Source organism: Phocoena phocoena, chromosome 11, assembly GCF_963924675.1.
Source record: "Phocoena phocoena chromosome 11, mPhoPho1.1, whole genome shotgun sequence".
Taxonomy (NCBI): Eukaryota; Metazoa; Chordata; class Mammalia; order Artiodactyla; family Phocoenidae; genus Phocoena; species Phocoena phocoena.
This window is the reverse complement of record NC_089229.1, coordinates 66272909-66292372: the sequence shown is the minus strand read 5'-3', so window position 1 is coordinate 66292372 and position 19464 is coordinate 66272909. Positions and strand designations below refer to the sequence as shown.

General features: G+C 34.3%; 1 protein-coding gene across 1 annotated transcript in view; it reads right to left on the bottom strand.

The window, feature by feature from the left end:
- Positions 1–11351, bottom strand: part of SCAF11 (SR-related CTD associated factor 11) — a 42276-nt gene extending 30925 nt beyond the window's left edge. Inside the window, exons 1-2 of the mRNA XM_065887612.1 lie at positions 11291–11351; positions 9001–9158 (exon numbers count right to left, since the gene is read on the bottom strand). Coding sequence (XP_065743684.1) covers positions 9001–9158; positions 11291–11351 — 219 coding nt within the window. The remainder of the gene's footprint in view (positions 1–9000; positions 9159–11290) is intronic.
- Positions 11352–19464: the final 8113 nt, after the last annotated feature.

Here is a 19464-nt window from a genome sequence, read left to right as displayed (position 1 = left end):
GCGTATTTTAAATTGGCTCATATTACTATTTCAGAGCTGTCCCATTCTTAACAGCATGGTATGTCATATAGTTTTAATTTACATTTCCTTTTATATGAGTAAGGTTGAAAATATTTCCACGTTTAAGGGCTCTTCAAAGTTCCTTTTCTTTAAACTGTCTATTCATGCCTTTTGCCTAACTTTTTTATTAGGTTGCTGGTCTTTTTCCAACTGAATTGTAGGCTTTCTTTATAAATTAAGAAAAATTGTCCTTTGTTCACTCTGTAATTCTAAATCATCTTTATCTTGATATATTTCCTATACTTTCAAAATTAACATGCATCAACTATAATTGAGTTTCTCTAATACTATTAAATGTTTGTATAGGAATAGGCTTATATTATTTAAATAATTTTTAAGATAAAGTATGTTGTCTACTAGGGTAAAAGGGAAGATTCTGTAGCCTAAGAAGAAAATGCTGAAAGGCGATATTTTAATACCTATGGTTATAAAAGTAAAACAGGATTCTAGCAATTTAATAGCAATAGTCTAATAGATAATATAATAATGAAGTTTTGATAAATTATCCTATATTCCCTAGTGGAAAAATGTGATATTTGCTTTTCTGGACTTTGGCACATATCAAGATATGCTTACACAAAGCACAAGTACAACAGACTGTGTGTGGCCCTCGATCATATAATACATTTTCACAAAGCTTGTGAGTCACTTTGGAAGCAGCCAAAATATAAACAGAGTTACTTTTTACTACTCTGCTAAAAAGTGATTTTTCTTTTAAGTAGGTAGGGCTTGATAAAATGCTCTACACCATATCTGAATTAGGAAATTTGACTTTCCTGACTATATTAAACCAATTCAGACTGGTAGAACCCAGCTCAGCTTACTTCCAAGTACTATGCATTTAGGATGCTAGTACTTTCCTTACAGAAAATCTGACCTTAAAAAGCTTTGCTACAAGTAGCAACAAAGCTGTCCACAGCTTTTTAATAATGCATTACAAATAGCAATTCTAGTTCAAAGAACTCAACATCATAACTATGTGATTGTTGTTTATATTACCATTTACTGCATGAAATTTCTTAGACTAGGTTATATTAACACATTTATAATTCAAAATAATACTTTAAAGTGGAAACTTTCAAATATTTATTTTTACTAAAGTTTCAAAATATATTTGTATTTCTTTTTTTTTGTATTTCTATTTTAAAGGTAAATTTAGATAAAATTCATTAAAAAGATAAAACAGGGACTTCCCTGGCAGTCCAGTGGTTAAGACTTCGCCTTCCAATACAGGGGATATGGGTTTGATCCCTGGTCAGGGAGCTAAGATCCCATATGCCTCGTGGCCATAAAACCAAAACAGAAGCAATACTGTAACAAATTCAATAAAGACTTTAAAAATGGTCCACATTAAAAAAAAAAGATAAAACAATAATAAAATGTGTTTCCTTCAATGTTTTTTAAAAAATTATTAAGACATGTGTAAGGGCTCTGGATTTACTGTCTATTTTTATATCTTGTCCTGTGTATAACCTTGAGCAAATTACATAGCCTTCCTTTGTCTCATTTGTGAAAATGGGGATAATAATAATCTGAGGTTTTCACAGTAATTAATGGCATACACTAAGTACTGTGTAAAGTCTTCTAAATATTAACTAGCTTTACAGCACTAACAATAAAAAAGCTTGGTTCACTAACAAAAAGATAACTCACAATATGATGTACATATACATGTGAGAGACTGAATTCTTAGTGAGTTTTCTTGTTGGATTTTTCAAAGTTCATGACATATGGAAATTAAACTATTCCATTTTTTAATATCTATTTCAAGTTGTAACACTTACGAAGATCCAAAGAAAGCCACTGTGTTAAAGAAATTTATTCTATATCAGATGCATTGAACCTTTCGAAAACTCTGAAATTACAAAATCCCATTTTCTTTTTTATTAAATTTCCTCTGTTGACATCAGCTAAATGGCACTCTTCCCTTTCCCATGTTCAAACTGACAAGAGTTTTAACCTGAGCCCTTCCATTTTGATCTGTTACAGGTATTAGGGTTCTGAGTAAGATTTTGGTTTTGTTCTTTTTTCCTTAACTATAATTGTCATGGATTTGTCTAAGGTTTCATGTGGAGAAAGGGTTCCACTGCTATTTCAAAGACAAAAAGAAAGAAAACAGAAACAAAAAATAGTAGTCTGAAAACTACTGCTATCTATTATGATAATCTGTACATACTTACATTTCCTAAAAATAATCTACTTAACCCTAGAAAACAAGTTAACAGATTTTCTTTGGCTCAGGCTTACCGTCAGAAAAATTTCTTAAAAGCAGGTTATCCTCCTCAGATTTAAAAAAAAAGCATAGGTCAGAAAATAAGCTAGCTATAGTAGACAAAATATCTTTGCTATGGCTACTGAGAAATGATGATATCCATTTCTGACCTTAAAACAGTTTAGCAAAGCATTTCAAACGGGAAACAGAAAAGAAATTCAGTTATCCTGAGTTAAGTCTTCACAGCCTACCTCAATAAATAGTGACTAAAGAACTTAATGAAAAAGAAATCAAAACAGATTTTTAAAAACTAAATGGATCTTTCATTTTTTGTTAATGTATAACGTAAGAAAAATATAAGGCTACTTTACATTAGCATATTAGCCAAAGTTCAAAGACACTGTCATCAGTAGGTACTAAAGCATAAAATTATATATCACATGATGATCAAACAGCTTTAATAGGAAAGTTAAAAAAAAAAAAGGTTTTAAAAAACGGTTTGCATTGGCCTAATTTTAAAGCATTCCTAAGGAATCTTCATCCTTATAATCCAGCAGATACCCATTCAGAAAATCTCAAAGATATTTTAATCTTACTTTCCAGAGTTTGTGTCACTAAAATAACTAATTTAGTTTTTAAGTTGTGTGGTTTAAAAAATTCACATTTAAAACTAATGTTGAAAAATTTTAGCTAATATACTTAATTCTTCTTTAAAATATATTTTTAGTTTTAAAGAAAATTATCCCAAATTTTATTTTCCTTGTATACAACAAAAATAAATACCCTTTGGTTATTCACCATTTTGAGTTCTTATATACAACAAAAATACCCTTCAATTATTCACCTATTTAAATTGACAATGACTTTTATTTCAATAATTTTTCAAGTATCTAATTTAATTAGTTTCATAGTCAAAGTAATCCAATATCATCATTCAACTTTGTGATACAGCTACAAAATTAACAGAATTTGATCACTACTTTACAATGTAATGTGTATTAAAAAACAGAGCATTCATTTTACTGTGAATGCTCTGTACTGAGGTTATATCAGTTAAGGAGGCAATTTCGATAGAAAAAAATAATCTTCCTAATGATTTCAGTAAAACATACCCTAGTATTCTGAAGCGTTGTAAATTCCCAGCTCAGATAAACCCATATTTAAATGTAAGAACAGGAAACCTTCCTTATTTGGGAATTCAGGATTCTTGATTTCTAATATTTCTTGCTTCCTGCTGCTGCTCTATCCTCAATCACAAAGGCTGCCTACCGATAGCCCCTCCTAGAGAGAGAGAAGCAAGTGTTAAAGGTAAGTGCTTAAAGACTAAATCTCAGTACCTATGTTTTAGGTAGGTTTGTCTGTTCATGGGAATCTCTAGAACATTTATCTCTCTTACTAATAAATAGAGCACATTATATAAAACTGCAGTTCAAAATCAAATAAAGATGATTTAGGAATGCATACCATTAGAGGTTGCTGCTTATTTTAAAGCCATTCACTAGGACCTATCCTTTCTTCTTGATGGTCCCAAGATACCTAGTCTGCACCTCTAAAGAAGTGCTCACCTGTAGTCGGCCTACATGTACACTATCACATTTAACCAGTTCTTTCAAGACAGTCCTATCACATTTAACCAGTTCTTTCAAGACAGCTTTCAGGAATGTATCCCTACAGGGCAAATGGCTGTCAGTAATAAAATTAACAGCAAGAAAACTTTTTATCCAACTACTCAAAAGGAACTCTTTCATATTCTTAAAAATAAATTACAACAGTTGGGTAGAATTACTTTTAACCTTTCTTTTCTTTTGACATTTAATAGTTAAGACTTTCATTTTCTAGCATAAAAACAGAAAATCCCATAAACTATCTGTATAAATCACTTTACAAATTCTGACATTTAAAATTAGACTATACAGAAATACACATTAATTTACCCAACTGGTAAAAATAGAATATTAAATGAAAACCTATTACATATATGCTTTAGGTAATGAGCATTCACAATATAAAACTATTCTTTGCTCTACCAAAGGTTTTACCAAAGGATCAATACAGAGTGAAAACAACTAGGAATTTGGAATAATTAGTCACAAATTCAAGTTCTGGAGGAGTCAGAACTAGCAACCTCTCTAATCTACTTTAAGGATGAAGATAGACAGCTCTGAATCACCTATCACACAAGTTGTAATAATTAAACGAATTAATGTATTTGACAATGCTTTATAGATTATAAAGATAAGAACTAACAGTAGTGCTCCACAGATATGCTTACATTATTGTTCACAAAGAAGTAGAAGTACATAACAGAGAGGTTTGGTTTAGTTCAGGAATAAAGAAAAAATTTACATCTTAGGAAAAACTGTTGGGAAAATCCAGGCAATAAAACTTTGCTGAATTATGTTACCAAACAATAATCTAATCACTAGAATGATGTATGTTTCTGCTCACTGCATAAGGGAACATCTGTATATAAAACATATCAGTAGTCAAGATATAAGTCAACGGGTCACATTTTGATTTTTTTTGGTATGTACTATTAATCCAAAAACATACTCCTCACCTGTCTGCATTGAACACTGTTGTCTGACTTCTTCAAGAACCGTACATCACCACAGTAAGACTCTCTTCATTTCTAGTCTCATGAGAGAAAACATACCTTTGCCAACTGTGCAATTTTGATTTCATTAACCTTACTTTCTCAAACTGAAGCTGTCAGCATTTGATATAAATGGAGGACTGAGAGAAATAAGTTGAGGGAGGATAATTTGCTTATAGTAGGAAAGTTAATCACATTTAAAAAATTACTTTAAAAATAAGGGAAATATTTACATTACTTAAAAGAGAAAAGAATCCCAGTGAATATCAAAAACCTCCTAATCACATATATTGCATGTTCCTTTAAATAGAGTAAAAACTCTTAACCACTTCAAACATGAAATGTCTCCAAGTCCTCAAACTTTAACCCTTTTAAGGGTCAAAACTGTAACCACTTCTTGGCAACCTGCCAAATCCCAAATCTTATTTTCTTAGTGTGTGTGTAGGTTACCCTATTGTCTATTGAGGATCATAATTATGATTGGCTGTCAATGCTATGGCCATGTGTCAAACTTCCCTAGCCTTCACTTTTCTAATTATCTACTTTAAAATGTGCAAACTCAGACAATCAAAATTAAACTTATGTGTAAACTAAATGCCCTATGTTTAGACTGTATTTTTCCTCACAGTATGGATAAAATAATTAACTTTCTAAGTGGCTGATAAACTTTAGTGTATTGGTTCTATACATATTTCATCAGGTTAAAGGCCTTCTTTAGTTCCAGATTCTCAGTTCTAATACTGATGATTTAAATTAACAAGAACTTCAACTTTCCTAAGCGTCAATTACTGTGTCTTTGTTTAGATCAATATTTCATTTCTACATCATCATTTTTATTTTATAAACCAGCAGGCTTACCATCTGTGAATTTCTTGAAACTAAACACAGAATGGACATGTTTAATTTCAATTTGTTCTAGTGTCTCTAATGGGAGGCAATTAGGCTACGGGCCATGAAGACCACCAGCTTCCATTATTCTGAATCTTTCTGCCCTAGGTAAGTAGATTCTATGAATATCTAGAGACTAAATTCAGTTACTTAATTAGTCCTTAAATGGCTTTTGTTTTAAATAACCAAAGAACCAAAATTTTAGAACTTGAAGAGATTGAAACTGATTGTGACTCTGGATATAGATATTTTAAGAACATGAGAAATTTCAGGAATGTGTCCAAAATAAATATACTAGACTATTAAATACTTGTTTCTTATGGAGAATTTCTTCAATGATTAAAATATTAAGGTGAAAGTAAATAAATGAGTCCTTCTTGGTTCTTGATACCTATTCTGAATCAAATTTTAATAAACCTTGAGAATAAATCTCAAATAGCTCAACAGAATTTCTGAAAGACACATAAGACTAGGAAGGTGATCCTGAATACATTTTGTACTTTTTTCTTATTATGTAGATTTCCAACCACTGTAAATTTCACTTTTGATTTCTAACTCCCTACTAAAAGTGAACATTAGTAAAATTTAAAACTATGGATCAATTTTTAAAAATTATTTTAATTTCAGGCTCTTGAAGTATTTAGAAACAACTTAAGAGTTCAGGATCGATGCCTTGAATTTCAAATAAACATTAACATAGTAATTTAAATGAAAGAATATAAAAGAAAGCCTTAGCACAAGGCCGGGCCAGTTAGCAGAGTCTGAATACAAATGCTCTTTCCTAATCCTGAAATCCGAAGTAAACTACATGCCTCTTTTTCAAAACAGAAGGAGGCTGAGGAAAATGAGAAGAGAGATCTTAATAACTAATGGCCATGAATAAAAACACTAGTGAATATGAAATCTGCTTCTATTTGTCAAAGCACTGATACACTTCAAAACATATCTCATTTTTATCATACCAATAAAAGATTCAAACTGAAAATTTTGAAGTGATTTTGTTAAGTGATTTTGTTAACCAGTAATCATTTATTAATTATAATGAACTTTTTTTTTTTTTTTTGCGGTACGCGGGCCTCTCACGTTGTGGCCTCTCCCGTTGAGGAGCACAGGCTCCGGACGCGCAGGCTCAGCGGCCATGGCTCACAGGCGCAGCCGCTCCGCACCATGTGGGATCTTACCGGACCGCGGCACGAACCCGTGTCCCCTGCATCGGCAGGCGGACCCTCAACCACTGCGCCACCAGGGAGGCCCTATAATGAACATTTTATTAGTAGATTGTGTTCTTGTTACTGCTAAACTTAATGGTTTATTTAACTGATGTCTGCTATCCCCACTAGGGACAATGAAATAATTCAGAATATTCTGTTTATTCTCTGCTTTCAAGGTTAACTAGTTTTGTTTAAACAATACCTCAACTCCCCCACTGCCATTCACAATTTATGGCAGTACAGCCGATAAGTATTTTCTTTTAGAAGCAATTTGGCTTCAACAAAATGTTTATATCCAAAGGGGTAACACAAAAGAAGAAAAATATTACATGCAAGAAAAGTGCTGATTGCAATACTATGTATGTTAGCAAGTATTTTTAACTTAAAAATATTCAACAATAGTTAAAAACATGGACAAGTTTAGCACTATCTAGTGGAGTTGAATATGTACATAGTCTACAACCACTTCTAGATACTTACCCTAGAGACACCTGAACTTGTACACCATGATAAAGCTAATGGTTGTATCAAAGATGCATGTAGTGTAATGAAGGATGACGAATCAAGCCTATTTTACACATTCTAATCCTCAGAGAAAAACACATACTCAAATCATGGTGGTTGAACCTCCCAATTATGTGGTCACTGAATGCAATCTCACAAAAAGCAATGAATTGAAGCCTTCTAGCCATCCAGTAATTCTCTATTGGAAGCAAAATCTCCTCTATTTTTAAGATATCTAATCACAAAGCAAACCATGGTGCACTAAATTCAACACAGATGAAATCATTAGTTGGGTGGCAGAGAAAAATATGCATTCTTATTTCATTAGTCAATGCTCCTGCAAACACACAGAGATTTACAATTATATTAAATAATTAAATTAAACTCAAAATATTTTTTCCCAGAATACATTTTCACCTATCCTTAGTCCTTTCTTGACAAAAACCAGTTTAGACTTTTATCTAATTAGAACTGTTTCCAAGTATACTATTATTAACTCAATTGGTTTAACAAATCTTTTTCTTCCCCCTCCCAGAACTTGGCCATAGAGTCAGTACACAGTTATGTTCTCTTTTTCATACTACTGATGAAATATAAGTTAGACATGGAACTCTGAAAACCCCAGTTATATAACAGACAATTAATTCCAATGTGCATAAGGACAACAAAGGATTTGAATGCAGCTAATGTTAAAAACATTTTTAAGATTTATCTCCTTTACTAATTTTTACACACTGACAAATTACTAACTCAGAAAATATAGCATGAGCAGTATGATAAATTTTTATTTCACGATTTCTAACAATGGGGCTCATAATGAATATTCAATATACAGTACCGTGATCTACTTGACCCAAAATGAATCAACATAATACATTAAAAGTCCCAAATTTTCCTGTTTCTTAATCATTAACTATCTATGAAGAACCTCAATAATATCTCTAACTCTGAAATTAGTTCAAAATAAATGAAACACAGGAACTAGAAAATGCAGTTGTAAATTTATTTCTGTCTCTTAAGCTATGAGACCTTGGCCAAGTTATAGAACACAAAATCCAAGTTTCCACATCTGTAAAATGGAAAGACACTGATATATCTGTTCTGGTTATCCCACAGGCTGATATAAGGAAGAAATTTAATAATCTATGTAAAAATTCTCTGAAAAATATAAAACACAAAGCAGAGAGAAGGTGTTATTATTAGTAGTAAATAGATATAATCACAAGAGGGTCAAGTACACTGAAGATGAATTACTGCATTTCTACCATAAAAAAAAACTTAATCCATTACCCCGTTTTTTTAATGGTATGCATTTAAAATTTTTTAATCATAAAAGAAAAGCTGAATATAAAAAATTTAGAAGGGAATATACTAACAAAATTTGAGCAATACAGAGATGTTTGTCCTAAGTGGAGGAAAACACACTACTGTGAAATAATTTATGAAAGGCAGTATCAAGTCTTTAGACTAGGTGGAATGAAATCATGCTAGGGAACTAAAATACAATAATATTTAATACTTAGACTCACCTCTGCCCATTTAAGAATACAGGTCAAGCAGAAGACATGATTACAGCTTTCTGGAAAACCAATTTCCTTCTCTAACAGGCAACTGAGACATATTGGACATCTATCAGCTTCATTGTACAACAGACCAATGGTAGCAGTATTATCTTTGTTTTCTTCACCTATAAAGTAAAGCAACGATATATGCTTTCAATTTCTCCAGACCAAATGACTTATGTTTGTGGTGGTACGATGGACTAGATACTCTAAAAGGCCCTCCTTCTACAAAGTAATTAGATCTTAGATACACTATAAGAAACAAACTCCTTGAGCACAATAACCCCAACGTTTACTGATTTATAATTTAAGGGAGGAGTGAAAAGAATTTTTCATGAATTAATTTTAAAATAGGTAATAATCACATAGTTCAAATATTTAAAAGTAAAAAAAGGTTATAGTGACAAACCTCCCAAGCAAATCTACTCCTATCCATCTAGTTCCACCCAATGCAACAAGTAACAACTGTTGTTTGTTTTGTGTTCTTCCAGAGACAAGATAGAATGCACAGACAAGTAAATCCTAATATATATTCTTTCAAACCTCCTTCTTCACACAAATGCTAGAACACTATACACAGCAGTCTGTGTTTTTTGTTGTTTCAACCTATGGATGGAACATTCACCTGTTTTCAAACTTGGGCTATTACAAACAATGCTGCAATGAAAAACTTTTCATTTCCCATTTTTAATAGTGTATCTACAGAATAGATTCTTAAAAATGGAATTGTTAGACCAACGTGTACATACATTTGTATTATGAATAGATACTGCCAAATTATACCCCTTAGGGTTTGTACTAATTTAAACACCTACCAGCAATGTAACCAACACACAAGAAGTAAGCAGTGCTGGCTCAAAAGTAAAAGAAACTCCAAGATTCAACATGAAACAAAACAAAAATACAGAAATGGTCAGCTGAAATGTGACCAGTATATGCCAAGCAAATGGAAAAGCTGGCATTGCCCTGGAAACATGTCCATACTAGTGTTCAGATCTGGAGACTAACCTTAGGACCAATCCAGGTAGGGAAACTGATCCTAGGAGATTCCAGTTTTAAGCCAAGACCCTCAAATGGGGTTAAAGTGGTCCCAGCATGGGTTCAGAAAAAAGCAAATACCTACAAATCCTCTGAAGGAAAGCATCCCTAATTTAGGCCCTCAGGATTCCACAGATTAAACGGATCAAATATGAGCTCATAATCAAACTTTACCAAACAGAAGAAAATACGCTGCCTTGAGTAAGAATCAGCAGAAACAAGAATGAGTTTAGATTTATTTTTATATTTATGTATTATATTTATTTATTATAAATTTATTTAGATGTCCACTGGCTTCAAATATCAGAACTTTCAAATACTACATAAAATAACTGAACAGCAATTAGACCCAGAAGAAAAAAATATTTGTGAACTGGAAGAACTGAAGAAACTACCTAGACCGTAAGAGACAGACAAGGAGATATAAAAACAGAGGTTGGGAAATGAGGTCAGAACAAAGTCTAACATATTAATTGAAGTTCAGAAGAAGAGACTAAAGGGCAGGCAATAGTTGAAGCAGTAATGGCTGGGAAATGATAAAACAAAAACATGATCCAACAGATAAAGGACACACAAGGTATACTAAACAGGAGTAATAAAAAGAATCCATGTTTAGAAACGAAGTAGCAAAACTGTACAATATCAAAGATGAAAACAAGATCTTAAAAGCAAAAAGAGGGAAAAGACAGATCATCTACAAGGGAATGACAATTAGGTTGAAAAGACATTCCTTGACAGCTAGTAAGAAAACTAGAAAATAGCTAAATAATATCTTCAAAGTGCTAAGAGACAAAAAAAAAAATTATCAATCCAGAATTGTATATCTTTCAATAGTTTTGAAGAGGATAAAATAAATACAAAAACTTAAGTTTACCACCAACAGACTTTCACTAAAGGAACTTGAGATTTTTTTCAGGAAGAAGGGAATGGAGAAAAAACCAAGGACAGTAATAATAAAAACAGAAAAATGTCATTCCTAAATCAGTAGGGAGCAAAACTTAAAAAGAAAAAGAGCAGAGCTCAATGAACTAAAAACTGACTGATCAAAAATAAGACAAGAGAATAGGGAAAAAAAAGGTGTGCACTTCTTATTTAGGCAGCTTATTTCACAGTTTAAGAACAACAAAAATATGTAAATACAAAAAACTCCTTGTTAACAAACAGTATGGAAACACTAACTTTTGCTTTCAACACACAAGCTTTATAAAAATTAAGTTACCTTCCATATCTTCATAGTCCTGATCTCCCACATTTAGGGTATATAGAGTTTTCTTCTTCATTTCTCCTTGAAAAAGGGTTTCCTATAGGATGAATTATAATAGAGAATTTTTATGTTTGCCTTGTCCCAATAATATATATATTTAAAAAAAACCCCAAACTGTAAGAAATTATTTTACACATAAAAAAACACAATACAAAACCAAGCCAGTAAATTTTCTGGATAATCCAGTACACTTTTATACTCCTTGCCACCAAGCACTGTCTTACTGAAAGAAGAAGCCTTGTATAAGTATTAAACAACAAAGACTAATGATAAATTTTTTGGTACAGACATAAATACAATCAGAGCTTAGAGAAAAGAGATCCATTTGGACTGAAGTTTTCATTGAAGTCGACAGGTTACATATGTTAAGGAGCTTAACACATTTAAGGAGCAAAACAGTATGAAGGAATAAAAAGGAATTTAGCTAGGCCAATCTGACAAATAAGAGTCAGTGGGCATAACAACTGACATTACAGAAATACAAAGGATCATGAGAGGTTACTAAAAGCAACTATATGCCAATAAAATGGACAACCTGGAAGAAATGGACACATTCTTAGAAATGCACAACCTTCCGAGACTCAACCAGGAAGAAACAGAAAATATGAACAGACCAATCATAAGCACTGAAATTGACACTGATTAAAAATCTTCCAACAGGGCTTCCCTGGTGGCGCAGTGGTTGAAAGTCCGCCTGCCGATGCAGGGGACACGGGTTCCTGCCCCAGTCCGGGAAGATCCCAACTTGCCGCAGAGCAGCTGGGCCCGTAAGCCATGGCTGCTGAGCCTGCACGTCGGAGCCTGTGCCCCGCAATGGGGAAGGCCACAACAGTGAGAGGCCCGTGTAACGCAAAAAAAAAAAAAATCTTCCAACAAACAAAAGCCCAGGACCAGATGGCTTCACAGGCAAATTCTATCAAACATTTAAAGAAGAGCTAACACCATTCCTTCTCAAACTCTTCCAAAATATAGCAGAGGGAGGAACACTCCCAAACTCAATTCTACAAGGCCACCATCACCCTGATACCAAAACCAGACAAAGATGCCACAAAGCAAGAAAACTACAGGCCAGTATCACTGATGAACATAGATGCAAAAATCCTCAGCAAAATACTAGCAAACAGAATCCAGCAGCACATTAAAAGGATCACACACCATGATCAAGTGGGGTTTATTCCAGGAATACAAGGATTCTTCAAGATACGCAAATCAATCAATGTGATAAACCATATTAACAAATTGAGGGAGAAAAACCATACGATCATCTCAATAGATGCAGAGAAAGCTTTCGACAAAATTCAACACCCATTTATGACAAAAATTCTCCAGCAAGGAAGCATGGAGGGAACTTACCTCAACATAATAAAGGCCATATACGACAAACCCACAGCCAACATCATCCTCAATGGTGAAAAACTGAAACCATTTCCTCTAAGATCAGGAACAAGACAAGGTTGCCCACTCTCACCACTATTAATCAACATAGTTTTGGAAGTTTTAGTCACAGTAATCAAGAAGAAAAAGAAATAAAAGGAATCCAAATTGGAAAAGAAGAAGTAAAACTGTCAACTGTTTGCAGATAACATGATACTATACATAGAGAATCCTAAAGATGCTACCAGAAAACTACTAGAGCTAATCAATGAATTTGGTAAAGTAGCAAGATACAAAATTAATGCACGGAAATCTGTTGCATTCCTATACACGAGTGATGAAAAATCTGTAAGTGAAATTAAGAAAACACTCTCATTTACCATTGCAACAAAAAGAATAAAATATCTAGGAATAAACCCATCTAAGGAGACAAAATACCTATATGCAGAAAATTATAAGAGACTGATGAAATTAAAGATGATACAAACAGATGGAGAGATATACCATGTTCTTGGATTGGAAGAATCAACACTGTGTAAATGACTCTACCACCCAAAGCAATCTACAGATTCAATGCAATCCCTATCAAACTACCACTGGCATTTTTCACAGAACTAGAACAAAACATTTCACAATTTGTATGGAAACACAAAAGACCGGGAACAGCCAAAGCAATCTTGGGAAAGAAAAATGGAGCTGGAGGAATCAGGCTCCCTGACTTCAGACTACACTACAAAGCTACAGTAGTCAAGACAGTATGGTACTGGCACAAAAACAAAATTATAGATCAATGAAACAGGATAGAAAGCCCAGAGATAAACCCACGCACATATGGTCACCTTATCTTTGATAAAGGAGGCAGGAAGTTACAGTGGAGAAAGGACAGCCTCTTCAATAAGTGGTACTGGGAAAACTGGACAGCTACATGTAATAGAAAGAAACTAGAACACTCCCTAATACCATACACAAAAATAAACTCAAAATGGATTAAAGACCTAAATGTAAGGCCAGACACTATCAAACTCTTACAGGAAAACACAGGCAGAACACTCTATGACATAAATCACAGCAAGAACTTTTTTGACCCACCTCCTAGAAAATGGAAATAAAAACAAAAATAAACAAATGGGACCTAATGAAACTTAAAAGCTTTTGCACAGCAAAGGAAAACATAAACAAGACGAAAAGACAGCCCTCAGAATGGGAGAAGGTATTTGCAAATGAAGCAACAAAGGATTTATCTCCAAAATTTACAAGCAGCTCAATATCAAAAAACAAACAACCCAATCCAAAAATGGGCAGAAGACCTAAATAGACATTTCTCCAAAGAAGATATACAGATTGCCAACAAACCAATGAAAGAATGCTCAACATCATTAATCATTAGAGAAATGCAAATCAAAACCCCAAGATATCATCTCACACTGGTCAGAATGGCTATCATCAAAAAATCTACAAACAATAAATGCTGGAGAGGGTGTGGAGAAAAGGGAACCCTCTTGCACTGTTGGTGGGAATGTAAATTGATATAGCCACTATGGAGAACAGTATGGAGGTTCCTTAAAAAACTACAAATAGAACTACCATACGACCCAGCAATCCCACTACTGGGCATATACCCTGAGAAAACCATAATTCAAAAAGAGTCATGTACCACAATGTTCATTGCAGCTCTATTTACAATAGCCAGGACATGGAAGCAACCTAAGTGTCCATAAACAAATGAATGGATGAAGAAGATGTGGCACATATATACAATGGAATATTACTCAGCCATAAAAAGAAACGAAATTGAGTTATTTGCAGTGAGGTAGATGGACCTAGAGTCTGTCATACAGAGTGAAGTAAGTCAGAAAGAGAAAAACAAATACCGTATGCTAACACATATATATGGAATCTAAAAAACAAACAAACAAAAATGGTCATGAAGAACCTAGGGGCAAGACGGGAATAAAGACGCAGACCTACTAGTGAATGGACTTGAGGATAGGGGCAGGGGGAAGGGTAAGCTGGGACAAAGTGAGAGAGTGGCATAGACATATATACACTACCAAATGTAAAATAGATAGCTAGTGGAAAGCAGCTGCATAGCACAGGGAGATCAGCTCAGTGCTTTGTGACCACCTAGAGGGGTGGGAGGGAGGGAGACGCAAGAGGGAAGAGATACGGGGAACATATGTGTATGTATAACTGATTCACTTTGTTATAAAGCAGAAACTAACACGCCATTGTAAAGCAAGTACACTCCAATAAAGATGTTAAAAAAAAAAAAAAGTCAGTGGGTGAAAGAGCAACTGTGTGTATATACTGAGAAGGAATGGGCATGTAAGCCAAGAAGTTCATCTGAAAGATTACAGTGAGGGTAATGAGAGTAATAAGCAGAGCAATATAAATCAAGTAGGGCTAGATTATAGACAGATCTCTAATGATTGACTGAGAGGTTTAGAGTCAATCCTATAGATTCTTCTGAGGAAGACTGACATGAATATAAGCAATGTAAATGAATCTTTTAAAAGAATGATCTGCCTGCAAAACACAGAATGGATATAGAGCGGAGAGATTGGAAGCAGAGATGTTTGCATAGCTAGAGTAATTGGCTATGAAGTGAATAAAAAAGAAAGAAATTTTGAAGAGCTGAAGAATTTCTGACATTTGGCGACTAAATAAATGCAAAGGAAGGCGTAAAAGATCATTTTGGCCTAGGGGACTAGGGAAATGGTGATTACAAGAGACAAAATGAGAAACAGAGGAAAGGAAATTAATTTGTTAGTCGAGGGGAACAAATTTATGAAGTAAAATTATTTTTTAAATCAACTCTTAGAATTATTTCTTGAACTGATGCAAGACGAGTGATTGCAATGAAGTATTCAAATATATTTTGCAATATCTAGGCACAAGAAATCCCCAATTTCATCAGTTATGATTCTTCCACGTGTACATGAAGTAGTTTTTCTATTAGTTTGTTAAATAACGTACCCATGTGAGTTTCTACATTAAAGGTATGTACTGCCTAGGAAAATTCTGTATTAGATTAAATAAGGAGAAATGCAAAGGCCCGTACTTCGATTCAAAACCCAAGCAGAAAATAAGAAACTAACACATACAAGAATAATTTAAAGGTTTTAGTAGGTTAAAAATTGGAAATTTGAGTCAGGACTAGAGTTACTTTTAAAAGGTTAATTCAATCACAGTCTACCTTAATAAAAGTAGATAGAATGTCAAGAACAAAAGGAAAACTTCCCACTCAGCCTACATTAACATTTGTTTTAGTTCTGGTGCTATTCTTCAGGTATCAGGTAACAACTTATAGGCTAAGGTAAATACATTGGCTTCTTTGAGTGTGATAAGCCAGTAAGGGGTTTAAGGCAGAGGAGACAGCAAAGGGAAAAGCAGAGGCCAGCAAGCAGACTACTGCAATAATCTAGAGGGGGAGATGACAGTGGCTTGTACTAAAGTAGTAGCAAGGTTGATGAAAAGTGCTCAGATTCCAGCAGTTTTCAAAATACAGCCATCAGGATTTGCTGACAGACTAAATGCGGCGTATGTGTTAGAGCAAGATTCCAGGATTATTCCACAGTATTTTGATTTGAGTAACTAGAATGATGGAATTGCTGAGATAGAACACTTTTAAAAATATTCCGATAGTCACAGGTCACTATTCCACTTGGTATTTACTCAGGACAGTATCAATATCACTTGGGAACTTGCTACAAAGATGCCTCAGGCACCACCCTAGACTAGTGAATAAGAATCTGCACTTCATCAAGCTTTGTGCAAGATTCATATGTACAGTAAAGCCAACTTCCAAACTTAGCTGATTTTAGAATCATACTATGCCCCTGTATGAGCTATAATTGAGTGTAATTCTTCATTTGGGGAAATTCATACCACACCATCTTACCCCATTATCCTAACTACCTGAGAATTAAAAAAAAAAAAAAATTGTAATTTTTGTCATAAGCATACCTGTGCTTATGACACTGTCTAGCAATAAAAAGCATTCAAATGTTAACCATTACTATTAATGCACATTTTCCATCCCAATCCCAGTTTTAAAACCATTAAGTGCCTGCCAATTAACTACTCAAAAATTTGATTCTCCCTCTAAGAATGTTATTTTTATTTTCCCTTGAAGAAACCATAAGCAAGGCTATTTGTTAGTGATGTCGGGGTGGCAGTGGGGGTGGGGGGTGGAATTCGATCCATTATTATAGGCCAGCGGTCAAAAAACTGGCTGTTTCTGTAAATAAAGTTTTGTTGAAGAGCAGCCATGCTCATTCCTTTATACATTGCCTATGGCTGCTTTTGCACTACAATGGCAAAGCTGAATAGTTACTACAGAAACTGTATACTTGGCAAAGCCTAAAATAATTACGATCTGGCCCTTTTCAGAAAACGTTTACCAACCCTATTACAGACTATAGAAGGCTGCCTAGTTTGGAGATGTGGCTCAGTCTTTCACTGCAGAGGGCCCGTCAAGCTTTCCTAAGTATAGGCATCTATTTACATTTGTATTCAACCTGTACTATGGCACAACAGCTTCTCATTACACATCTGAGTCAATGGTTCTGCAATGGTGTCCTTGAGTTTCTTTAAAAATACCCTGAAGGCTATGTGATTTTGTTGATTTATCTACATTTATTTTATCAATCTGGCTTAAACTATCATGGATATTTGCCCTAGTGCTTTCCACCTGTTCGCTTCAGAGTAAGGTTAAGGCAATTACCTCCTTCAGCTTAATAGTTATTTCCTTTCCAACTTCTTTGCTACATAATCAACTCCCTCCTGCTTCTAATATGTCCCTGTTAATTTTTAAATCCCTTGCAGAATGGTCCCTCTAATTTTTTTTCCTACCTGATTTCCACCATATAACACTCTTACCACACTTTGCAAGTAGACCTGTTTGCTTCAAGTGGGCTATTTTGACAAGGTTTTGTTTAGAATATCCTTCGCCTGGAGCTTTAATACCAGCACTCTTCAGTATAGATAGGAATGTCCCTTTAGCACTAGTTTTAGAAAAAAACTGCCTGGGTTCAAACATTAACTAGTCTGACACTTACTAGTAGTATGACTTCTTTAAGCCTGTTTCCTATTCTATAAAATGGAGATAAAACAGTAACCATTTCAGTCATTATGAAAATCAAATTACATAATCTCATAATCCATTTAAAGTGTTCAGACTAGCACAAAGTACTCAACAACAAACACACACGCACAAACACATGAATACCTCCCCACCTCAAACGGATTTTACGTATATCACAGGATTAAAACTGATAAATCTGTATGACTCTCAGATTTTCATTATTAACAAGTGAACAAATTTTAAAAACTCCTGTAACTCAAAGAATATCCACATATAGAAAGAATGAGTAAAATGTTTACAAAATTTAAATTGTCAAATAGTTCTTCAAACGGAACTTACACAAAGATAAATAAGTTCTTTATTCTACATTGATAATATTTATCAAGATTCCTGTTTATCTGGAAATAAAAATGTTGAAGCAAGACACAAAATCTAGGACTCACAGAGTAAACAGCCCTAGGATTTTTGTATCCTATTTTCTACTTTATATAGATATAGGAGATAAAACACTAAATGCCGTAACATATGGCAACTCCAGCAAAAAAGAAGAGGTCATGTTTAAGTGAAGCTCCAACCACAACTTCCTAGGTGGTACCTAAGAGTGTCATTTAGTTTTTAATAAGTATACAAATATTTTTTTTTTTTTGGCGCTATGCGGGCCTCTCACCTCTGCGGCCTCTCCCGTTGCGGAGCACAGGCTCCGGACGCGCAGGCTCAGCAGCCATGGGTCACGGGCCAGCCACTCCGCGGCATGTGGGATCCTCCCAGACCGGGGCACGAACCCGCGTCCCCTGCATCGGCAGGCGGACTCCCAACCACTGCGCCACCAGGGAAGCCCCTACAAATATTTACAAGGCTTCTTACCCTTAAGATGCTTCAGGTCGAGCAGTCAGGTAATCGGTTTTCCATCAAACTTTTCTGGAGAGGGAATTATGAAAATTAGTCCTATTTCATTTCATTTTCACCTGGCTGCTCCCTTATTTAACTTGGGTACAGAAGAAAGGAGACTAGCAAAGTATAAAGAAGCACTTATTACAGAGGGCCCCAGATGTGAGTATAATTTATCTAGAACTTAAAACATTTCGACAGAGCGACTACATGCCTGCAGATATGAAGACACACATATGTACTGGAAGCAAACAATAATGAAAACATTTTGTTCAGGGAGGGAGAAGCACAAGAAAGCACATTTCAGCATAAAGGAGAAAACCGACTGAAAACAGAGTAATGGAGAATTAGAAGAAAATCTATGCCAACAAATACACATAGGCTTACCACCTAAGAAAGCAATTTAGAAAAAGATATACAAAAAGATATTTAAAGAGCCCAGAAATTCAACTACTAGTATTTCAATTACTTCCTGAACTCCAGATTTTAGTATCCTTAGCCAGTAATCACTTTTCTCTTTTTTTTCTCTTCTTTTTCAACCAGCCCCACACCGGACTCCCCACATTTCTACAGCCTGCCTCTTTCTCTCCTTCTCTTTCTCTCTCTCTCTCTCTCTCTCTCTCTCCCCCTCCCTCCCTCTCTCTCTCTCTCTATTTATTAAATATTTAGTCAGTGCTCCATATTTTCTATTTATTTATTTATTAAATATTTAGTCAGTGCTCCATATTTTCTATTTATTTATTTATTAAATATTTAGTCAGTGCTCCATACTTTCTAGGCA